Below are 26,562 nucleotides of genomic sequence, written 5' to 3' on the forward strand. Positions count from 1 at the left end.
CCAGAGTTAACACAATGAGATAGCAGAGAAAACATCTTCTTTGAAATCTTGTTGCTTAAAATATGGAGAACTTCTTGCGTCGGAATGTTTGTAAAGAGCTACTACGTCAAAGCTCGCCATGATGTCAGAAAACTCGAGTTTTATATTCTTAATTTTAGAGACAAAGTCAGTTGAGTTTTTTATATAAGAAGGAGATTTTCCTGCAAAACCTTTTAAGGATGATGCCAGATATTTCGATAACCGGTAGGTGGGTGAGTCAATACTATCTACTATAGGTCTCAGTGGGCAGTTTTCTTTGTATATTCGGGAGACCATATAACTTTGGAATGAGTGGATGTAAAGAATGAATGGAAAGGCGTATGTTTCGTGGAAGTTCTGTGGTCTTTTGTAGAAGGTTATTAGTTTTGTTATGTATCTTCCTCGTTGGGTCCCTTTCAATTTCCGAGTATGCATCCAACTAACAACGTTAAGATTTTTTCTTGGTAGTCTGTTTTATTTAGAACTACAGTTGCATTAATCTTGTCAGCTTGTAGGATGACGATGTCTTTATTTTTCTTAAGATTTTTGATTACAAGCCTTTCAGATGGGGGATATATAATCAGATGAAGGTTTTGCATTATTGATCGCAAATATTGCTTCCATGCGAAGTAAACTCGCGTCCGTGTTAGGAATTAGTGAAGCAGCTTTCTCCATCTTAGTTAGAAATAGTGCTTTGGGAATACTTTTAGGTGCAAGGACAGAATTGAGACCTTTCCGAGAATTTGTTCTTCGTCATGATTTGGAACATACGACGATTTGTTTATCACTAATTTTTTAAGTCTTTCATGAAGTTTAATAAGAGTTGGCTGTTCTTGTGTTGACTTGAGCGAATTGAACTTTCTGATGAGTTTAAATTTATTTAAGTTTTGAGATCTTAATGCACGCATGTACTTATTTCTTTAACGTAATTCCATGACACGTTGTCTAAGGAAGCCGTTAATTGGTCTTCTAAATATGATTTTTCTGTAAAGAGAAAAGCTTAATTGCGTTTGGTATCGCAAATCCTCTCGGTTAAAAGATCTAACGCTGGCTACTTTGATTTGAAGGAAAAATTTACAAACAGAATAAAGGATTGGCAATGGGCAGCCCCTCTCCAATACTAGCCAACATCTTTTTCAAGGACTTCGAACAAAAGACAATCTCCCCTTCTACATTTAAGCCAAATATTTGGCTTAGATATGTTGATGACATATTCCTTATCTGGGAACACTGTATTGACAATTTTCATACTCTTTTCAATCACTTAAACAACTTTCATCAAGACATCAAATTAACTATAGAGATTGAAGAAAATGGATCTCTTCCTTTTCTGGACGTAAAACTTACTATGACATCTGACTCCATAAAAATCTCAATCTTTAGAAAACCTATGCACACAGATGCATCCTCACATCACTATCTGGCACAGAAGTTGGGTATCATCTCAACTTTAGTGCATCGTGCCAGATCCGTACTGTCAGATGAAGAAGAACTAAAAAATGAACTACAACATCTTAAAAGGACCTTCAAAAACAATTCTTCAAAAACTATCAATAAACAATTATACCGCCATCAACGAAACAACATAGAAACACAGGACGACCACAAAGGTTATATCACCTTGCCATACATCAGCATGCTCTCCAAGAAGCCAAGAAGAATTTTGGGAATGTTTAACAAAAAACATGCTTCTCTACTCTTCCCAAACTAAGATCAAGTTTCAGCAAATACAAACAAGCTCACAACCATCTACAATTCCTAGGTGTGTACAAAATCACGTGACAACGGAAAACCATACTATGGCCAAACAGGAAAATCCATCCTCCTACGCCTCGAAGAACACTGAAAAGATGTTGCATGCAAAAGAGCCAGACCTAGTGCCCTCTCAAGCCATGTCCTGTTTTCAATGAACACAAATAATGAAAGCCACCAACATGAGATAAACTGGACAACAACTTCAAACCTTCACATATGTCACGACCGGGTAGAACGCCGCATAGTCGAGTCTAAAGATTGTCATGGACCCTCTGCATATAAACAGTAACCTCAGCTACAATTTACCGGACTCGTTCAGCTCTGCTGTCGGATATTGGCGCACTCGTGAAACCACATGCGTCAGGTGTCTAACAATAGAACTTTAACTCAGACTGTAGCTCCAGTTCAAAGTTAACTGTGGTTTATAGTCGAATTTAAGGTTTTATAATTTATAGTGACTCATTGTTTCATTTTAGTGTTTTTTATTGCCTTTCTATGTTCTCTCATGCCTGAAGAAGTCGGCCACTCCGATGAAACATGTTGCGTAATTAATAAATTTAATTGTTTATTCTAATTCTCGGATCTCAGTCAGTACAAAAAAGTATGAACATATCCCAATTCCGAGTTAATACAACAAAATATCATATATATATTATTATTATTATTATTATTATTATTCCTGATACCTCCAAGGAGTCCGAAGACTCATCGCGGGAGGACACCTACAACTGTCTCTACACCTAACCTCTACTACGAATCATCTCCATCAACGCCATCTACCTTCTTCTTCTTCTTCTCTCATGCCTTCTTCAGGCATGAGAGAACATAGAAAGGCAATAAAAAATTTCACATATATATATATATATATATATTTATATATATATGTGAAACTATATATATATGAATTTATATATGTATATATAGACTATAATAAATTTAGTTTAATCCTTTATCCAAGTGTGAGCAAACTTTCAGGCGCAAACTTTGTTTGCTCACACTTGGATAAAAGATTAAACTAAATTTATTATAGTCCAACCAAGTGAAAAATAAATTTTCAACATCTTTCTCGAGTAATTTAATAAAAAAAGGTGGCACACCTTTTGGCAACTCCTATAGTTAGAGATGACCTTGCTATTGCTTCTGCATGGTATCTCCACATCTGGGCCTGGCTCCCACTGACGAGACCTCAATAAAGGTCGAAACTAGTCTGGGTAGTGGCCCTTCCCTTAATGCTTATCATTATACATATATGCAAGGAGATGCGTTTTACATTATGGGAGATACTGAGATAGGAATGATGTAAGCTTGCTCCACCTTTGCAACGAGTTGCCCGGTGTTGTACTACCTTACCCCAATCCTGAATATACTTTCAGGCACAAACTTTGTTTGCTCACACTTGGATAATGGATTAAACTAAATTTAATCTAGTCTAGCTTGGTGTGTTGACAGCGTTATCTCTTATTTCATATAAATCTATTCAACTGCTATCCTCCCTAACAGCTTTTCCATCTGTTTTAGTCTCTCATCTTTCTTACAAATTGTGTCTGAGCAGCAAAATGTTCTGTCTTCTTTAGCTTTGACAATGAGCATCAACCAACCTCTTATCCATGTTATATTCATCCCCAGGAAGGTTCAAGATAGTATACTAGCAAATATCTTTGCAAAGGGTAGCAATCTTCATGTAGCCATTTTTATAATCCAACTTCAACTGTCATTTTATTGTAAAAATGTGTAACTTACAACAAAATCTTCCCTTCATAAAGCTGTGTTGTCCATCAAAATATTCCTATCCACAAATTATCCTGATGTCTCTTTTTAGCCAACTTTCTCTATATATTTCACCCATTGGGTGGATTTCTCTCCTCTGTATATATTCAAGAATTTTTTTGGATTTGGAATTGAAGAGGTGGAGTTGAGGAAAGAAGTAGTTCTGAACAAAAAAAAAGAATACTTAAGTCCTTTGGAGGCTGAAGTGGATATGAATGTGACATATGCTTTTAAGCTATTATGTAATAAAACAGGTATATTTTTGATAGCTTGGAAACTTAGTAGATTATCTTCAAATGGCAAGGTGATTGCCATTCTCAATACATGAGAACAGTAATGAGATTTTTGTCTAAGACATAGTTTTGGCAGATCTTGAAAGTTGAATCATTTGAGTACAAGTGTCTCAAATGAAGAAGAAGAGGAATGGTGAGCACTGTTATAAGCAGATTATGGATAGGTTTTGAACTTATAAAGAGAGAAGGTCATCATGAGAGGTAGATTATGGGTGAGAGTACAGAAGTGGATACTCCAGCATTAATAAGGGAAACTGGCAATCAATTTGCAAAAGGCAGGAAGGAGAACCATAAAATGTAGTTCAGCAAGAAGACCTTGATGCCATACATGCTCAGATGCCTTGGAAATATCAAGGGTCACCACATGAATTTCTCTTAGTCTTTCCAAATCCATATTGGGGATCATTAATTAGCTGATGGTTTCCAGATAGTTAAGATTCTGGTTGTTGATGACGTCCATCATCTTTCAGAGTATTGAGGTAAGAGCATTGAGAAAATAGTTTTATGATTGAGATTTTATTTCCTTTATAAGAACAAGTTGGATAAAAGCTTGTTCCATGCTATTGGACAGATTCCAAATGAATATGACAGCTTATATAGGCAGTATAGGATGGTTGTTAATTCTGAGGCAAAAGTTTTTATCACAGCTGGAAGGATACCATCTGGACCAGAAGACTTATTAGTATAAAGGCTATTTGTGTAATTTTCTGTAATGTCTCAATAATGTCTTTCTGGTGGAAGGTCAGAGGAAGCACACAGTGAATAATTTGTTGGAATAGTGGGAGAAGATTTGTCTTTCTTGGAAACATGTATTCACAAGAATTAATAATAATTTTATTATTGCAAATATTCTGGCCTGAAACTAACAAGCCATCATTAGTGTAAAGCACATTAACAGGCTGAAGCAAGAACAAAAGAATATTATTCCTTTTTTTACAGATCTGAGCCACTTGTTGGAGTGCTACAATCCACCAAGTGATTACAAAATCTATCTATCTCTCCCATAGTCAATCGATCGTTGGGTCACTCATAGCTAAGCCATGTCTAATCACCCTTTATCACACAAGACTAATCACAGTTTAGTCTTGTGTGTGCAATCCTAGTATCCAGAATGTGGAAGCCATTTTATTGCTGTACTTTGATGCTAGATTCCTAATTAATACACTTCATGTGGGAAGCCTATTCATGGTGGAGGGAACCACAAGGGTGGTACTGGCCATTTCATTCTTTCCTGTTTTTTTTCTATACTTTCTTTGCATATTCTTCACTCTGTTTCTCCTGAGTCTTATTTATTCCATCTTTCAGATCACTGTTACCGGGATCTAATACCATGTTAGCATGTTTGCCATGTGGTGCTACTGAAGGACATCCCAAAAGGGAAGGGTGGGTTTCCTGCACTACTTTGGCCCCTTCTTTGGCAAGATGGGCAGTCCTAAATGACTTGTCCAGGATCAGTCAGCTAGCAGTCTTGTATGCAAGGATCAGTGGTGTTGCAGTAAATCTCCTTCCTCATGGTCCAGGCACGGGATTCGAGGCTTGCTGCAGCGCAGGTATAATATCCCAGGTTACATTGACATTCCTTATACAATTACTTTTATTCCTTGCCATATTGTGGTCATTCATATATGGCTCACTGGTGAGGGGAAAATCTCTGGTGTTGAGCTAAAAATCTTTGAGCATGAATTATTTATCTTCAGATACTTCACTGTCCCTACATTTTATTGCTGTACTTTGATGCTACTCTCAGATCAAGTACATATACCATAAATTAAACTTGCCAAGAAATTATATTCTTGTTTAATCCGTTATTCAAATGTCAGCAAACAAAGTTTGCTGACATTTTAATCAAGGATTAAATGAAGATATTCCACATGCAAAGGAAAGATTTGCATTTTGGAGTATCTTCAGGGCTAGGCTACTTGTATATAGAGGCTGATAACTTCACATCAGTTGCCTCGGTATCTCATAATGCAAAGCACACATCCTTTCTGATGTATATAATGCTATGCGTTATGGAAAGAGTCACTACCCAGACCAGTTTTGACTTTTATTGATGTCAAGTGATCAGCCTTTATATACAAGTAGTCTGGTCAGTAAAGATAATGTCCATGCAACTTTATTTGCTTACACTTGGATAAAGGATTCATCGAGAATATAATTTCTTGACAAGTTTAATTCAATTTCAAACCAAGTGGAAAAATTTTCTCCATATAATGTAAATCTTATCATCTGATAATAAAAATAAGGAACAAAAAACATCTGACACATACATATAAATATACCATTAGTTCTTATCATCCATGTCATGTGAAAAGCCAGTATGTCACTCTTATTTTTTAAAGAGGTTTAAAAGAACTCTCTTCTAGTGATATTCTTGTTAAAACATGTCAGCAACACTTAGAAAAAACTTTTGAACAAAATCAGTGCAGCAATGCCAGTTATGGTATAGTCCGACCACATAAGCGAGAGCTGTTATTGACAGATTGCCAAGAAGAGTTAGTTCACATTGAAGGGGAGAAAGAAATAAGGCGATGTACAAATTGGTCACCAACACGCAAAATCATGCACTTTATACGTAAAATTTTCCAACTGTTATACAAGCAAAATAGTTACCACTTTAAAAACTACAATGATCATAAAAGAGAAGTTAATTTTCCAATGTGTAATAATAAACACTCATCCCACAATATGGATTGATTACCCTATTATTGGAATGGATTCTCCTTCTTTTGACATGCACAGAAGTTTCGAAGGTCTCGTATAACTAGTATGCAAATGAGCTTAGTTATTTAATGAAATTTACATTTTTCACTATATATTTGTTAAGATATTTAATAAGATATAAAACTTTATATTTGTTATATGAAATTTTTATTAAAAATTGTCACATACATTTTACCTATTTTTATACTTAATGTACTGTTCTTATTCCAAAGCATTCTTTTCATATCCTTCACAAAGCCATGTTAGGGCAAAATGGCTTCATGAAGGGGTTGGGCATGCTTTAGTAATTTACTAACTATATATAATAGAGTAACAGCCGAATTGGATAAAGGAAATGGCTACATGACTGCTGGATTTTATTATTATTATTACATAACACCTCCAGGGAGGACACCTACTCTACAACTCTGTCTCCACCAACCACAACTACCTTCATAATCTACACCAATGCCATATACCACCACCACCACTAGTGTTTTCACAGACAATCACAAACATCCATGCCCATGGCAGGATTTGAACCTGCAGCCTTTTGTGTGGAGAGCAGATATGCTAACCACTTTGCCGACCCAGCAAAGGCAAACAAGTAAAATAATTGGGTAGTAGGATTTGATTTGGTTAGGAAAGGAGAATGTAAGATTGTATATTATGAGGAGAACAAAAAATAACAACCAAATATTATGAATAATATGTTAGCAGAGATGTTTAAGATAAAAATAGTGTAATTTGTGATTGTGGGACAAATGGAACTATATGAGTGGTGACTGTTTAAATGTTTTTATTGGCCCGAGCAATTGATTTGAAAAGGCTTTTGCTGAAAGTGAGAATATTGACTCTAGTGAACAGATCTGAAGATGTAAGGAGTAAAGAAATCAGAGGAAGTAAAAACAGATCTAAGAAAATAAGAGAGATTAAAGGGATGCTTATGCACTGGAAAGTGAGTAGTATGAGTGAAAAGAATGGAAGAATAGGAGTGCAAGACATGGAATTTGGGAGGGGGGATCAGGGAGACATGGTGTGAGAAGATAATAGTAATAGTCATCAGTCTTTCTACTGAAAAGCATGCTAGTTATAGAAAATTAGCATATGCTACTACATGCACTAATTTAACAATGAAATATAGAAATATATAAAAAATACTGTCTTATTTATGTTCACATTTAATCTAAACACTTAATTTTTAACTAATACTGTAGCTAAATATAAATGCGAGTAAAAAATTGCTTTATAACTTTGACAACACTAAATGTCTGACTTCTCACTTATGTGTTGCTTATTATTTATGCTAATTGATTAGGATTCATTAACTAAATTACGTTTTCTCTCAACAAATTATGGGTCTCTAACATAATGTTACTTCATTAGGTGTTGCTGCATATGTGTCTCCAGATATGATGTTAGCAGAATATTCATTAAGAGAGAAACAACCTGGCATGGGATATACATGGAGTTCTAGAGGGCCTACGTAAGAACTGCTTATTAATATATTGAAAATTTATTAATATTGTAATCTTATTACATTGTGTTATCAGTTATTAAAAATTTTTATTACAAAGTATAACAATTTATGAATAATATTGACTTGCATTTGCATAACTCAGTGGAAGTACCGTTTGTACTACATGCTGCTTGACCTCACAAAAGAAGACTTGGGTTCAAATTTAGTCACTGACTAGAAGAACATTTTCTAAGCCTTTTTTTTGACTGGTTTCTGAGTTAGGTGATCTCTGGCATGGACAAATGAGTGTTTTCTCCCGAAAAATCTGGTTTTTCATCCTGTAAACTCAAGAAAATTGACCATTGAACTCGCATTATTTTCAGAAATAAAAAATATTGCATTAGGGTTAGGTGCCACGAGATGGCAGCACTTGTAGCCATCTCTTCACTATGTGCTGATTAATTTAGTGATAGCCCTTAATCTGCATACCTACTCCCTATACGGGAATGAAAGCTGATAGCTGAAAAGATTAAAAATCAGAAGAGAGGAATTCACATATTGGATACTTCACTGGGTTTATGTCGCATACTGAATTCCACCTGAGCCTTCTAAGCTAAAATTCACTATGAAATAAAAGCTCACATCTACAGGAAATGACATCTCTTCAAAACTAATTAAATAAGAGTGCAAAACCTACAATAAGAATGCTATTACTGTAGATGTGAACTATACCTTGTACTACTATAATGAAATGATTCACTATAACAAACTACAAAAAAAGTCCCATCTTAAGTCTCATAGAGCCAATGTAATTTTAAGGTCACTATTACAAATAGTAAAAGCTCAAACCTTTAAGATAGTGAACTGAATTTCAATCCTGAACTGAATCTTCTAATCTCTTGCCAAAGCCATCACCATAACTTCTGTCCAGTGCAGCTTCCACCATTGCACTTTGGATGACTTTATTGCACCATCATCATCAAAGAAAAAAAGCTGACTTTCTGGTTTCTTACTTTCCCTCTAATTCATGTATAGGAGACTAAAATTTCTGTGGCTTGTTATATCCATATATATCCTCAACTACATTAACTCTCTTAACAGTTTAAACCCTAAAATCCAATTCACTTGAGAAGTAGAAAAAGATAGATCCATTTTCGTCATGGATGTTCTTATTTCAGTTGAAGATCACAGTAATCTTACTTTCAAAGTATACAGAAGAAATTCATTAAAGGCTGGCATCTACGTCCTAGTTCCCAGCACAGAAGTGATGCCTCATGAAAAACTCTAAAAGAGAAAGAATGCTATTACAATGTCCAGGGATGATAAAGAATTAGACATTCTCCAAAATTATGGTTACAATATCAAAATTGTCAATAGCATCTTGAATGAACTATCATGCTCCAAGGCAACAGCCAGACGACTACAAAGGTGCACTTTCGTTATCTAACATCAGAAATGTTACAGACAAAATCACAAAAATCCTACAGCAGTATAACTTTAAAGTTGCCTTTCTACCAATTTGAAAAGTATTCATGATGTTAAGATTGTCAAAACAACCTTAGCTACCTATATCTATTGTAATTATACTATTTGTTATGTTGAGACATATGGCACCACCTAGAGAAGTCTGTTTTTTTTTTTTAAAAAAAAGCCTGATGGGGAGACACAATGGACTCAAATCGGGACTAGCTTTTCACACCACCAGTGAAAAAGTTAATTAGCAACTCACTAACGTGCTGTACATAGAATATAATGATTATGCACATATGTTCAAGGAGGCAAGCGAGATGATACAGTGTCCAATCCAATGTAATAAAAACCAAGGTCTGATTCTGAATCAACTCTGAGCAGCATGCATAAAGGATCTGCATATTAATGAATGAGACAAGCTATGCAGTTTCTTGTAACAATGCACTGCTCCTCTGATATCTCATTCCTACACTCAGCTTCTGTCTCATGTTGAATGAATTAAAAAGAAAAAAAAAAAAAATGACAGTTGTTAATTCAGAAATCTCTTTGTAAATAACACTTCTTATGTGTGTGTGTGTTTTCCCAATCTGAAGAAGTACAATAGTGGTGTATGAGATTAGTAATTAATTTATTAAAGTGCTTTACTTTTTACTTGATTTTTGCCAGTAATTAACAAAACAAAGATGGAATGAGGATTATTATTATTATATAGGAGGAACTTCTCTTCAGGAAGTGAAGGAGGAGGAGAACAGAGATTTGAGGATCGTATTGAATATGAAACTGAAGTTTAGGGGACTCATAAAAGTTTACCCATATCATTCCTGCTATAATGTGAAGAATATTCATAATTAGGGATAAGCAGGTGATAGCTCTGCTGTGTAATCAGGCCACGTTTAGATTTCTGTGTACCGATCTAGTCACTTATCATATGACTGATATGGAAACATTAGAATGTAGAAGCACGTAACTGGTACTGCTACAAGGACTCTGGAATGTTGATTATGAGTGCATTAAGGGAATGTGCGCTATCAAACTTGGCAGATAGGAGAGAAAAGCTATCATTGAGAATGTAAATTGGCATGACATGCCAGTCATAATAGATACAAAGGAATTATTGTCAAATGTCATAATAGTGATGGAAAAACAAGAAGTAATCCCTGAAAATTACAAAGGTTATGTGATCTGCCATAAGGGGCAATCATCTTGATTGTAAGGAAAGTGGCACTCCCATGAACCCCTAGCTGGATCTATCCTCTTCTTCTTCTACTTTTGAGGAAGATCCACTCACTTTAATCTTTCCTATAAGGCCTATTCAACCAACTCTCCTTATTTTATGGCCCTTATGCTATTAGAGTACTTGAGGACCATGGGGTCTTTCCATTTCTGACCTTACAACTGTGTTCCCTCTATAAACCTTTACTATAATTCTACTCTATTCTCCTATAATCTACTCTTTCCCCTTCAATATACCCTATTCCTCCTGTGGGTTTAAATTTGGAAGAAGGCTAGTTCAGAAGCCTTAAGGTAGCAGCCCTACCACTGAACTATTCCATTGTCAGGCTAGTCACCTGACACGGAGAACATAATTCTACTTTTAAGCTGACAGAAGAAGGTAATTGGAATGACTCTATGAAAATGATCCTGGAATGGAAAAGGTAAAAAGAAAATGGAAACGACAAAATATAATACATATAGTAGACTGGAATGTAAGAGGAATAGCATATAAAGAAATAGAATTAGACCAAATATTAAATGAAAGAAATTTTAAAATAGCAGTAATCACTGAAACAAAAAAGAAATTAAAAGGAACCATGAGAACCAAAAATTTTAATGTGATATACAGTGGAGTTGACAGAGACCAAAGAGCACAAGCAGGGTCATGATTTGGATTCATAACTCCCTTTCGAAACAGTTAAAACATTATAAATTATGAAATGAAAGAATAATAGAAGCTAGAATAAAAATAGAGGTTATTTAACAATAATTGGTTTTATATGCTGCAGAAGAAGGAAGAGAACAGGATAATATTAAATTTTATAATCAGCTACAAAATATATATAATAAAATAAATAAAAATGATTATGTAATTTTAGCAGGAGACTTAAATGCAAGAATTGAAAACATGAAAATTAATAATAATATAGGAATATATGGAGAACATACTCTAAACAGGAACGATAAAAATTGATCAACTTTGTAGTTTATAATAACATAAAAATGATGAATTCTTTCTATAAACATATAAAGACATACATAAATATACTTGGGCAGCAAGAGGATGAAAATCAATATTAGATTATTTTATCTTAAATGAAAAGACATCAAAGTTTTTGTTAGATGTTTGGTTACTTGTAGCCATTTATGGCTACAAGTAACAAGAACAGAAAGAAAATTTAAAACATTTGTTTACAAAACTAGACTATTAAATGACACAAATATACAATTAAATTAAACATATTTGGTTGTTTGATAATTAAACATACAAACTATTGTTTTAATACTGACCATTTACAAACATCTTACATTATAGCCTACCAGTTTCACTAGCAAACTAACTTTTTCAAGGTGTTTACGGAAAAACATAAAAACTAGTAAATGCAAATTGAAAGGAACATAAAAACGTTGTAAACAAACTAGTAGCTAAGGTTACACTTTCGCGTGTCAGAGACTGAAAGGACTTATTGTTCTTATTCATTATCACGCATACGTGTTTGTTGTAAACGTGTAATGTGATTACTGGCTAGCTGTAGTTCAGATGGATTTAGAGAGAGGATCAGGTTTTTTCCATGAACTGTTTAGAATGGTACCCTGATTTCTGTTGAGGTTTCCGCCAGTTATTAACACTATTGTGGCTTCCTTGAATAAACGATGTCTGTAGTCGTCATCCAGATATGGCATGGAGCTGTTTTGCCACTCTATGATGTGGTTAGACGTACAGAACTAAGCTGGAAGAGATACTTCTGTTGTGGTTTACACTGTTCTTTATGTCTGATTTCTAAACTCCGTGAAGTTTGTCTGATGTTGGCAAGACCACAGGAGCAAGGAATGTAATATACTGCTGGATATTTGTAGAATGGTACCTTATCTTTTGGGGATCCTAAAAACTGTCTGATGTCGGACAAACTTCACGGAGTTTAGAAATCAGACAAAAAGAACATGTTGGTGATGTAAACCACAACAGAAGTATCTCTTCCGGCTTAGCACATCATTTCTGTACTTCTAACCACATGATAGAGTGGCAAAACAGCTCCGTGCCATATCTGGATGACTACTACAGACATAGTTTATTCAAGGAAACAATAGTGTTAATAACCAGTGGTAACCTCAACAGAAATCAGGGTACCATTCTAAACAGTTCGTGGAAAAACCTGATCCTCTCTCTAAATCTATCTGAACTACTGCTAGCCAGTAATCACATTACACGTTTACAACAAACACACATGTGTGATAATGAATAAGAACAATAAGTCCTTTCAGTCTCTGTTACGCGAACGTGTAACCTTAACTACTAGTTTGTTTACGTTTTTATGTTCCTTTCAATTTGCATTTACTAGTTTTTATGTTTTTCCGTAAATGCCTTGAAAAAGCTAGGCAGTTTGCTAGCGAAACTGGTAGGCTATAATGTAAGATGTTTGTAAATTGTCAATATTAAAACAATAGTTTGTATGTTTATAAATATACAATGGCGCTTTATGAACAAAGAATTAACGAATATCCAGATAAAATAAAACAAAATGAAGAAATAGAAATAGAATGGCTTAATATAAAAACGATACTAAATGCAGCAGCAAATGAAAGCTTAGGAAAGACCAAAAAATTCAATAAAATGAAAAAATTGAAGATATGGGATGATACAACCAAAGAAATAATCAAAATGAAAAAAGAAGCCATATCGTAAATTGTTAAGCAGTAAAAGATTAGAAGATGAAATAGAATATAAAAGAATAAGAGCCATAGCTAAAAGAGAAGTCAGAAAAAGACAGAGAATCATGGAACTGTCTCAATTCTCCCCCCCCCCCCCAAATACACTGCTGATGATCTCACTATCCTACACCAGTCTACCTCCTTTGCCAACCTGGAAACAACCTTGAACACAGACCTGAACATCCTGGAGATGTACTTCAAGTAGTGGTACCTGAAGCCAAATCACAAAAACTGTGTCCACAGCATTCCACCTGAACAATGCAGAGGCGAATCGACATATGATGTATGACAGAAGTCGATTCTGTCATACGTCAATTCTATAAGTTTATTTACTTACATTATGTAAGTTTATAGCCTGTCATAGATAAAGTAACATTAAAAAAAATAAATAAATATATATGTGTGTGTGTGTGTGTGTGTGTGTGTGTGTGTGTGTGTGTGTGTGTGTGTGTGTGTGTGTGTGTGTGTGTGATTATATGCTTCAACTCGGTTGTTGTGATACATTTTCAAAAATAGATTTAATGACTTAAAAAACTGAGCTTACTTATAAAAATTTAATAAGAATAATACAACTAGTTTCGGCTTATAATAGCCTTCATCAGGTATTCTTAAAGGAAGAGAATAGTAATCAACATTGAAGTATCTAGAAACTGGAAAATACAGGTAAAAAATCTCCACACATAATTGATACATAAAAAACGTTGTATTTTTTCAAGTTGTTCCAATAGGCGTGCCATTGTTTATTGCAAGTGTGCGTGCAGACTTACGTGAACGCTAATATTGAGTAACTGCAGCATGGCTATCTGGGATGTTATAACTCAAATTGTTGTTTAAGTGGACAGGATTCAGAAGGATTTCCCTTGATTCTATAATTTTTCTCTCAAACTCATCATCACAGCGAAAAATATTTTCTGATCTATCCAAGCAAAAGGAGTGGCTTTGTTGATCATCACTAGGTTTGTTTGAAAAAAGAACGTGACTGGATAACGCAGTTGCATGTGATCTTTTGTAAGAGATGTCTCATTTTTTTTTATGCTCTTCTATACATTGCTCAACAGATTTGTTAGTTTGTCCAAAATAAGGGATATTGCAATCACACCATAATTTATATACACCTGGATATTTTAGGGTTGTGATGAGGAGGCTTTGGATGGCTGATTAGAGAACGGATTTTAGGAAGTGTGGTGAAGAACGTCTTGATGTTATATTTTTTAAGGACTTTAGCTAATTTGTTAGAGATTGTGCTAATGTATGGGATGGAGATGCTGCCTTTAAAATTAATAGTTTCTTTTGTGCACTGCCTAGAAGAAATTTCTTAATCGTTTTTTCAGAGTAACCATTTTGTTTAAAGATAAGAGAGAGAGTTGATTTATTTCTTTTTGTAGTTCATCTTGTTCATTCAAGAGAGAGCATGCTCTGTGTCCTAAGGTAGATAGTTCCAAGTTTTTGTGGTGGAAAATGATGAGAAAGATTATGCAGATATCTATTGGTATGAGTAGGTTTTCTATATATAGAGATTTTTAATCTTTCAGAGCAACGTGTAAGCATGACATCCAGGAAAGGCAAGGAGTTATTATTTTCTAGATCAGCAGTAAATTTTATATTAGGATGTTGGATGTTAAGATTATTAAGAAAATCTATGAGAGATGTGTGCCCATGATTCCAAACAATGAAAATATCATCAACATATCTTTTCCAAACTTTTGGTTTAAATGAGAAGGAAGATATGGCTTTCGTTTCAAAATCTTCAAGGAAGATGTTAGCTAGAACTGGGGACAAAGGATTGCCCATTGCCAGGCCTTGTTTTTGTTGGTAAATGGAGTCCTGATATTTGAAGTAACCAGAATGAATGCAATGTTTTAATAAAGCAAACATTTTTTTTTGGATAATTTGTCCTTTAGTAATGTAAGTACCTCGTCTGTAGGAACATTAGTAAACAAAGATATAATGTCAAAACTTGCTAGAATGTCATTTTCATCGATGGGAATATCTTTAATATGAGAAACAAAATATGTGTCATTACTATTATGTGTGACATAATAGTAATGACACATTATTATGTGTCATTATTACTAAACAATATATTATGTGTCAGGTATATATATATATATATATATATATATATATATATACCTGACACATAACTGATTAGTTTGGGAGAGAATTGTTGATATGATGCTAATAACATCAACATAGTTATGTAGTGTCTGTGTGGTTAGCCTAGTTGTAGCTATGCACTTCGTAACCATATGCCTAGGGAAGGAGTGTCCTAGGTTCGATTCCCATCAATGACATGAGCTTAATGATCTTCCACAGCCAAGTTAGCCAGTCTTAGGCATGGACAGCAGGGTTTTATTCCCTCCAGTTTATCTGGGGGTTTCATCCTGGAAGCAGGCAAACTGGCCCCGTGAACACACAGATTACAGTCATGAATGTCGCCCTTAGGAGATGCAGAAGAGGTGTGGCAAACCGGCTGCATTAATTTGCCAGTAACCCCTCATTAGGAGGAGACTCAACCCGTCCTAAGAGACAGATGAGAAGGATAAGACAGGAATTATGTAGTACTGTCATAGTATACTTTATTCTCTTTATTGAGAAATCATGTTAGAAATTATGATAATATTTTTTACTTTGACAGCCTTCAGTGTTTTTCATCATCATCAGTTTCCTGATATGTATGTACCCCCAAGGGGTATTCAGGTTACTATGACAGCATACATGATTAAGTTTGTTATGTGCCATCCAGTCGTTTTTCGACTCTTGGTGATCTTGTGCACAAAGGCTCTCCATCCCACTTGGCCTTTTGTCCTTCCAGCAATTGTAAGTTCAAGTTAGTGAGTTATTTTGTTATCCATCTAGCTATTCTTCCCCCTCAATCTTCTCCAACATAACTATCTTTTCCAATGATTCATCAGCTCACATAATATATCCAAAGTACATCAACTTCTGTTTAGCGATCATTGCCTCCAAGGAGCATTCTGTCTTTATATTCTCTAAAACCTTTTTATTGGTCATTCTTGCAATCCGTGAGATTCTTAATAGTCTCCTCATCCACACCCATAATTCAAACAAATCAATTTGCTTTCTGTCTTTCTTTTTAATAATCCAGGTTTCACATCCATTCATCACTGCTGGAAATACCATTGGTTTGACAATCCATTTGTCAATCCTCTTAACCGATATAATTAATTGATCCAGAACTTCTTTAGTTTCTGTTATGAGGGTTGTATCATCTGCATATTATTAAATTATTATTATTATTATTATTAATTCCAGCTGGATCTTTGTCCAAGTTAGCCATTCTCATAATATATTCACTATAAATATTAAAAAGATAGGGTGACAGTATACAACCTTGCAGCAACCCTTTTTCCACTTGAACACTGTTTCTCCAAAGACTGTTTTTATTAAAGCTTTTTGGTTGTCAAACAGCTCTTTATCAAGAGAATTAGATGCTCACGTATTCCCATTGATCTCATTACAATCAACAGTCTGTTGTAATCCACACAATCAAAAACTTTCTTATAATCAATAAAACAGATGAATACTTCCTTCTGAAATTCTCTTTAAATAATCCATCTCGTGTTTGCTATTTGGTCTCTAGTTCCTCTACCTCTCCTAAAGCCTAACTGTTCTTGTGGCATTTCCCTATTCACATATGGCTCCAGCCTTTGTTGGATCACTTTCAGCATAACTTTACTTGCATGTGAAATTAAAGTGATGATTCTATAATTCTCACAATCTCTTGAATTTGATATTTTTTTTTGGAATTGGGATGAATACTGATGTTTTCCAATCCCTAGGCCAATATATTTTTTTCCAAACCTGTTGACAAATTTCAGTCAGTATCTTCCCTACTTCATCTCCAGCTGCTCTCAATAATTTCACTGACTATCCATCAGCTCCAGGAGATTTTCCTTTTGGCAGCTGTTCTAATTAAGCATGCATTATTATTAATTTCCTATCCACAATTTTCCTCCAAATTAGTCTGTTACATGTAAGTACTCCAATATTGTCATATCTAACATTTCGTTCTTCTAAAGCAATTTTGACTATATCAATCCACCTAGACCTTGGTCTTCCTCTGGGTCTCTTTCCTGCCATCTTAGCATTGAACACTTGCCTTCCTCACCCATTTTATTTAAGTGGCCATAGCACCTTAGATTAGCTCTGCAGACACATTCTTGAATACTAATAGTATCAACTTCCTTTCTAATATCTTCATTTTTAATGTGATTCTGCTATTGATGCCATTGGTTCACTCCCCTAATTTTTCTCAGAACCCACATGATGGAGAATAGAGGCCACATATCTGTGGCCTCTATTCTCGATCAAGTGCTTTATTTCTAACCCAACTCTCAAATGCTTAACTTAAAACTGGGTTGAACACTATCTTGTATACTGCTAGTTTGGTGTTTTGGCTGATTTCTCTCTTATTCCATATAAATTTATTCAGCTGGCTACCCACCATGGCAGCTTTGCTTATTCAGTTGTCTATTTACAGATTAAACTTCCATTTTTGTTAAAAACTGTGCCTAAGTAGCTGAACTTTATCTTTAGGATTCCCACTCAGAATGCAGCTGAAGTTTTCTATGTTCCTGCCTATTTTCATAGTTTTGGTCTTTTTATTGCTGATTTAAATGCTGAATTTGTTAGCTGTTATTCAATTTAGTTAGAAAACTGGAGATTTGCACTTCATGTGCTTTGGAGTACAATATAATCTGCAAAAAGCAGAGGTGGACATCTCCAATTTTAATATCAGGCCTAATGCTACTTTCTTTCATAATGTGATTCGTATAAATGATAAGAGTGGAGATAATGTGCATCCTTGTCTTACCCCTGTTTTACATCAAACCATCTTCCTTTATTTCCTTCAATTCTAACTGCTGACTGACAACTTAAATGTATTAATTGTAGTGTTGCGAAAAGCTTTTCTCTTGGCACCTTGTCATATGCCTTTTCCAGATCTACAAATCCACAACATATTCTGACGATTTCTCAAGTATTTCTCTTAAAATAAAAATCTGACCTTGACAATCTTTATTTGGCCTGAACTCAGCTCGTTCTTCTCTAAGTTTCTCTTCCACAATCTTTCTCAACCTCTTTTCACGTATGCTTGCATAAATCTTACCTGGAACACTAAGTAGAGAAATTACTCTAATTCTCACATTCATCTTCATTCTTTTTTTTTTTTAAGAGCTTTACTCCAATCATTGGGAATTTTCGACTTTCCATCCAAGCGCTTTGAATTATGCAGTGTAGCCACTGCATAATTATATATCAAACTCTTATACATCAATACTTAAGCATTTCTAGTCAGATATCATCTACTCCAGCTGTCTTTCCACATTTCAGGTTTTTCAAGACTTTTTTATCTTAAGTATTGATACGTACAGCAATCCCTCGATTAATGCACCTCCGATTAGTGCGTTTTTGATTAGTGTGCATTATTTTTAATCGATACCCATTGTGCGCCTATATACGTCTTAAAAATAAATGTTACAGATTTAAAAAATTTTCGATCTATACATTTTTTTTATGGCTAACTATTTAAAAATCACTCACCAGGATGAAATAATTTAGTTACCGATTTGAAACATTTTACAAAGTTATTTTTTAATGGCATACTACATTATTTCCATGTACACTATGTTCCAAAATTCATATCGTGTGCTTTACATAGCATTTTGCTGATCATATCACGTACAATTGTTTTCCTTACTTTTTTATTTTAAATTATTTTCCTAACCTTTAATCATTAGTAAAAGAATTAGTGAGCAAAGAATATAGGTGTGAAAATGATTCAAAAAGTAATCTCATTCGAAGAAAAATGAACAAGGCGAGTCCAGAGCAGAGATGGGACAAGAACACAAAAATGGGTGAATCAACTGCTGAATACAAAGAGAAAGGTAAGGCTGCTTCAAGTTCATCTTGCATGCACTCGAAATCAAAGTATTATAATGATTGAATATGAGACTTCTTTTTACATGGATCTAAGATTGTAACCAAAAACGGATCCCACTAAACACTGGCCTTATTAAATCAAAAGCATTGTCTCTTTGTAACCTGGAAAGAAAGGGCAATCAAATGATGGAAAAGAAGAAGAATTCCACGTTAGTGCTGGGTGATTTGAGTGTTTCAAAAAGAGAAATAGCCTACATAATGTTCTAATCACAGGAGAAGCTACAAGTGCAGATATCCAGAGATTTTGAAGAAAATTGTGTAAGAAGGAGATTATTGTGATCAATAAATATTTAATGTTGATGAAACCGGCCTTTTTTTTGGAAGCGAGTTCCTTCCAAGACTTTTCTGGCAAATCAGAGAAATATCAAGTCGCAAAAGTCGAATGAAATTACTGCTAGCAATCTGCGAGCTGTTTGGAAGCACATTCTACTGCATTGTGCAAATGATTTTAGAGGCTTTTCAAATGAATCTAATTAATTAAATCTCATTCTGAGAAGTTGAGTGATTCTGACCTGCTAAATTTAGATGCACAGCAGGAAGATCCTGAAGGATATGAAGAAAATTTAATCACTGACAAGCCCAAAGAGGTTTCACAGAAACAATTTGAAAATAGTTTTCGTACAATCGAAATTTTTAAGCAGCAATGCTTAGAAACTGACCTGGTGAAGAGAGAACCAGTAAAATTTGCAGAAGAGGCAATAGGCCATACCGTCAGTTATATGAAAAAAAGAAACAGAATGCCCGCCAAACTACGTTTGCTCAATTCTTTGTTAAGAGGAAGAATAATAAATTTATATTCTGAATATGTTTTATTGTCTTTCAGCTTCATGGTTTTCCTTTAACTACGCCCTGAGACATACCCTAATTCTTTTATAAAAAAAATTAAGGGGGAAAAAGAAATCTGAGGAACGAATTATACATTTTCTCATAAGTTATTATATTCGATTAGTGTATTTTCGATTAATGTGCCTGTTTTGAAGAACGCATTGGCCTCAGTAATCGAGGGATTGGTGAGGCCAATCCTCTCAATCAACTCAATCAATCTACTCCTCTTTGCATTCCTGTTGAAAATTTTCTAGTATGGTTCTGTCAGTGCTGTTTTGTTTAACAGTCTTCCAAAGTACTTATTTGAGACATCTAAGATATCCTTATCTTCAGTTTCATGTCACCTTTATCATCTTTGATTCCTTTTATAGTACTCTTTCCTCCATTTCTAAGCTTCTTCAATAATCCCCAGAACATTTTGCTGTCTTCCTGATATTTTTCTTCCATATTCTTACCAAAGTCTTCCCATGACTTTTGTTTAGCTACTTTTACACATAGCTTAACTCATTTACATTTTTTCTCTGTATTCTTTTAGGGCATCTGCTGACTTCTTTACTGGGAACATTAAGTATGTTTGTTTCTTTTCCAGGACTGCTGCTTGAACTTCTTGTGTCCACCATGGTGTTCTTGTTTTTCTATCCTTGCAGACAACTTCACCACATGCCTCTCAATCATTTGTCTTTTTCAGAGTTTTAAAACTTCCTGTTCTTTTCAATGTCATAGCATTTTTATAGTACTAAGTAATGATTACTTCCAATTACGAATCCCCTTTACACTCTTGTATTGTGAACCAGACTTATGATATCACTATCAACAACTTCATAGTTAATGAGGCTTTTCTTATTTCTTTTATCTTCTCTCCATGTGAACTTGTTTGCATCTTTATGTTGAAAGATTGTTAGTAATGACTAGTCCTTGGTCTGAACAGAAGTCCAGTAAATACTTATCATTATTATTATTAGCTTGGCCCTTTTCTCCAAATTTTCCCAGAATGTTTTTATATATTTGATGAGATTCATTTCAAACTCTGCTGTTCAGGCTCCAACAAGGACCATGTTTTCCATTTTCTTTGTCAGCTGTCTGTTTTAATGACTCAAAAAAATCCCTTCACTTCTTCTTTAGAAGAACTTTCTGTGGGACCTAGGCTTAGATAAGCTTCATTGTCCATTTCTCCATTTTGAAGTTTGCCAACATAACTCTGCTTGAAACTGCCTTCTAATCAAGAAGTTTATTTTCATTTTTGGTGTTGAATGCTATTGCTACTCCTTCCATTCCTTGATCAATTATTGCCTGAAAATACTAAGTATAGGATGCTTACATCCTATATTTATTATTTATTAATATCTCACCTGTTTTTGTATTCTTTGTCTCAGTAATGCCATTTATGTGCAATGGTACTAGTCCAGTTCTTCTGAGAGAGAGAGAGAGAGATTTTCTTTCCATTAATACTCCTATATATGATGTTTGGTGTTTTTATTTGTATTAATTCCTTATAGCAGCGGATTAGTTTGCTTATATATGTTATCTCCATCAGTTGTGTGATTTTTCTCTGTTTAGAATCACAACCACCTTCATCTAAAGCTATAGTTCTCCAAAAATTGCTCTTATTCTTTGTAAGGTTTAAGTAATGTTCTTTCTATTAGCAAACATGTTTTTAAATTAAATTTTTAATTAGTTTTGAAGCTTTATTAATGATATTTAAATAAAATTTCAAAGACATTCATTGGTAATTTTCATTTCTCTTATTAGTGCTTTTTATGTTCTATATATTTGTGTAGATTAAATGGAGACTTAGGAATTTGTGTTTCTGCTCCTGGAGGTGCTATCACTTCAGTTCCTAATTGGACGCTCCGTGGATCTCAATTAATGAATGGAACTTCAATGAGTTCTCCACATGTAGCTGGAGCTGTAGGTAATGATCATCATAATAAATATATTTGATGTAAAAACTCATTCAGAATTCTTATGGACATTTTTATACTCTCCTTTGTGTCAACAGGATGGTGCATTTGTTTATTTTATTAGTATCATAATTTTATTTATTTTTTATGATAAATAATATTTTATTTATTACATTGAGAAAATAATAGTAGACTGGTGGATGATTAAATTTTTTCATGGAATTTCAGATTTTTAAATTAATATTTGATTTAAGTATAATATCACTAGCCATGCGGATAATCTAGAGTCTGCTATCCATGAGTGAGCAGACTCTAGATTCAGATCTTGCTCTTGCTTGGATGTTTATGTATAGATACCTTTTGCATAATGTAGTCCTTAAATGACTTGAAAAAAATTCATGTTTAGTCTTTTAGAACAGGATTATCTGATTATCTAACCTTTAATTCATCTCAATATGACAGGTTTATAATATTTTATGGATGGAATATACATTTAAAAAATTATTAGGAAACACAAGTCACATTAGCACATCTTATAATAAAAAGATATACTAATTAGATAAAAATTTTCCATCCTGATTGGCCAAGTGTTGAAATTCCACTGGAATGTGTTTGTGAATAACTTCGACTTTCTAACACTCCAAGATCCCTGGCTAGCATAATCCCACCAATATAATAAGACATTGGATATCTAATCATGCCAAAGGATATTGACCTTACATTTATTATTATTGTTAAATGACACCTCCAGGGAATCGAAAGACTCATCGAGGGAGAGTGCCTACTCTACACCTCATTCCTCCAACTACAACTAACCGCAACTACACCAACGCCATCTACCCCATTCGAGGACTAGGGATGAATCTTTCCTATTTTGCTATTTCATCTGATCTTATGTGGAAAGGGTCTCTGCACTTACTTCTTGCAGTGACTTCACTTCAAAATGCTAATATGGTTTTGCCTTTTAATACATCTCATGCTGCATTGGTTGTCATGCAGAATAATCAGGGCTGCATTCAGGGTTTAGGCAGAGGGTCTTGTTCAAGAAGTATATTACAGTCTCGAATAAAAGTCAGTGATGTTGTGAATGAGCAACACAGAAGGTATAGGATTAATCTTAGATAGAATTTTATTTAGAATTTTACATAAGCACATGGAATGTTCAGGGTCTACTGATGGGTACTCTTGAGATTGTCTGTAAAGAGATGGATAGGTATAAAATTAGCATCCTGGGAATTACAGAGACCAGATGGAATGGAGATCACTTTAAAAGACAGGATGGTAAGCTAGTTGTTTACTCAAGTGATGACTCAAAGCATCATGGGTAACTGTGATACTGAAGACAGCTCAGGCAAGAAGCCTTCTTGGTTATAATCCTGTTAATATAGGATAGTTTCTATTAGACTTAAGGCTCAACCTACCAATGTATCAATCATGGTAGTTTATGCACCCCACATGAATAGGCCTGAAGAAGAGAGTGAGGAATTCTATGAATAATTCAGACTCCCTCTGGTATTGTGTTTCTTAGACTACTCTAAAGCTTTTTACTGCGGGAAGTAATGAATAAAATGGATTTTCCTCAACAAACTATCAGATTGATAGTCAACTTGCACAGGGAGCAAGAAGCCATGGTAAGAACAGGTATTGAGTTGACTGATTGGCTTCAGCTTGGGAAAGGAGTTAGGCAAGGACTTTCTTCTCACTTGTTTAGTATATATTCAGAGGACATCATGTGTGAAGCATTGGATAAGCTCAAGACAGGAATTAGGATAGGAGGTAGAATGATCAGTAATGTGAGGTATGCTGATGATACAGTACTCCTTTGTAATGACAAGTAAGAACTAGCACAAGTTCTTGACAAAGTTAACAAGATCAGTAATAACAGAAGACTTCAACTCAATCCTAGCAAGACAAAGATTATGGTTCTCAAAGGAAATACAAACAAGGAAGCTCTTGAGAAACAAGTGTATTAATGGAGAAATAATTGAGGAAGTCAGCAAGTTTGAGTACTCAGGATCCATTATTAATGAGAAGAATTGCTGTTCAGAAGACATCAAAAGAAGGTTAGGAATGGCTAAAACAACAATCAGAGACTTGTCTAAAATCTGGAAGGGTGGATCTGTCTCCATGGGAACAAAGTTGAGGATTTTGGATGCAGTTGTTTTTCCAAACAGCAACTTATGGATGTGAGACTTGGAACCTAAAGAAGTCAGATAAGAAAAGGATAGCTGCTTTTGAGATGTGGTGTTACAGAAGGCTGTTGAGGATATCATATACTGTGAAAGGTGTACAAATGAATGGGTGTTAGAAAAGATTGGTAGAACTTTAAGGCTTCTTAAGGATATTGACAGAAAAAAGTTAAAATATTTTGGACACAGGTAATAAAGGTAAAGTTCCTGAAAAAAAGAGGAATAGGTAGACCATCAATGAGATGGATTGATGGATGGATGGATGGTGTGTGTGTGTGTGTGGAGTGACTGATCTTCAGAGAGTTTAAGCCTCCAGAAAAGCATACATCACTGAGCATTAGAGTGACCATACAGCATCTGTGAATGCCCAGTGAACATATGGATGAAAGAACCAACATCCATTTTCCCATGCCCACAATTCCAGCCTATTCAAATCATTCTGCAAGTACTGCATATCAGCAGCATTCCTGATTGTCCTACCTATCTTTGCATCATCAGCAAATAGTATGTTGCCTGTCAAATCCTTCCCAATGTCATTAATGTACAGATTGAATAACAGTGGACCAAGGACTGATCCTTGTGGTGTACCACTAGTTTCTTTAAATCTTGCAGACTCACATTCCCCATATACCACTATTTGGTATCTGTCAGCCATCCTCTTATCCACACTAATATTCTATAATCCAAACCCATATTCTACAATTTGTGCAACAGTCTTCCATGCTGTATTCTGTCAAAAAACCTTAGCAAAATCCACATGTATCACGGTGTACCCATTTCCCTTGTCTTGTTCAATGGTAGCATTATTATAGAATGTGAGCAAGGTGCTAAAACATGACCTTCTCTTACTAAAACCTGTGCTGTTCAATGCAAAGTAGAAATTCACTGACAACCCATTTCTGAATGCGAATCCTAACCAAATTTTCTAAATTCTTCACTGCCACTCCTGATATACTAATTGATTGATAGTTGGATATATCAGTCTTTGCATCACCCTTGTGCAATGGGATTACCATACTGTTGTGTCCCAATTTACGATTATTAGGCTTTCAACTATCCTTACATGTGAAACTCTACTTGTCTTTATCCAAATCTTATCTATATACAAGATATCACCCAAATACAAATATTCAAGCTTCTTCTTCACTTAGTGTCCCTAAATATTTATTTTATACTGTGCCTTTCAGGACATTTAGTTTAATAAGATATAAAATTCAAAAACAAGGAACAATTACCAAAATATGTCTGAGTGTGAAACTAATATGCAGTTGTGACCTTTATCTCGTAACTTAACAAAATCCCCCCCCTCACGTGATTAGGTTCGTATGTTGCTACAAGTGGTGCATTGAGCAGCAATCTCAGACAACTGTATTTTCAAGGAACAAAAGTTTATTGAACTCCTAAACATGATACAATTCATCATCATCAAATTCCTGCCATGTATCCTCAAGGGGTGTACAGGATATGATAGTACTACATGAAAAATTTACATCATTACTAACTTCCTATCTACAATTTTCCTCCAAACCAGTCTGTTACTTGTCAAGACTCCAACATTATCAGATCTTATATTTCTTTCGTCTAAGGCACTTTGTACCGTATCAATCCACCTATATCTTAGTCTTCCTCTGTGTCGTTTTGCTGCCAACCTGGCAGAGAACACTTGTTTTGCTAATCTTTCTTCACCCATTCTGTTTAAGTGACCATACCACCTGAGATTAGCTCTACTAACACATTCCTGGATGTTGACAATGTCAAGTTCTTTCCTAATATCCTCGTTTTTAATATGATATTGCCATTGATGCCATCTGTTCACACCTATAATCTTTCTCAGGACTCTCATATCTGTGGTCTCTAGTCTTAGATCAAGTGTTTTACTTCTGACCCAGCTCTCAGATCCATAAGTTAAAACTTGTTTGAATACAGTCTTGTATACAGCTAATTTAGTGTTCCAACTAATTTTTCTCTTATTCCATATGAATTTATTCAATTGACTTCCCACCATACTGGCTTTGCTGATTCTGTTGTCTATTTCTATATTTAATTTACCATCTTCAGTAAAAATCGTGCCTAAGTAGCTGAAATGTTTTACTTGTTCCATGGGTTCTCCATTCACAACACAGTTGACATTTTCAATAATTCTGCCTATTTTCATTGTCTTTGTCTTTTTATTGCTGACCTTCATACTATATCTATTACAACAGCTATTCAATTTAGTCAGAGAATCTTGCAGACTTGTAGCGGATTTATTTAGAAGTATAACATCATCCGCATAAAACAAAGAGCTGACATTA

The 26,562-nt window shown here is 34.7% G+C and overlaps 1 protein-coding gene across 3 annotated transcripts in view; it reads left to right on the forward strand.

Annotated features, from left to right (window-relative positions):
• Positions 1-26,562, forward strand: part of TppII (Tripeptidyl-peptidase II) — a 583,232-nt gene that overhangs the window by 252,933 nt on the left and 303,737 nt on the right. For all 3 annotated transcript variants that reach the window (XM_090408276.1, XM_090408286.1, XM_090408295.1), the window contains 2 exons: positions 7,923-8,022; positions 21,957-22,090. In XM_090408276.1, the coding sequence (XP_090264402.1) occupies positions 7,923-8,022; positions 21,957-22,090 (234 nt within the window). The remainder of the gene's footprint in view (positions 1-7,922; positions 8,023-21,956; positions 22,091-26,562) is intronic.

Source organism: Typopeltis vanoorti, chromosome 2 (genome assembly GCF_054136105.1).
Source record: "Typopeltis vanoorti isolate ZY-2024b chromosome 2, IOZ_Tvanoo_1.0, whole genome shotgun sequence".
NCBI classification, from domain to species: Eukaryota; Metazoa; Arthropoda; class Arachnida; order Uropygi; family Thelyphonidae; genus Typopeltis; species Typopeltis vanoorti.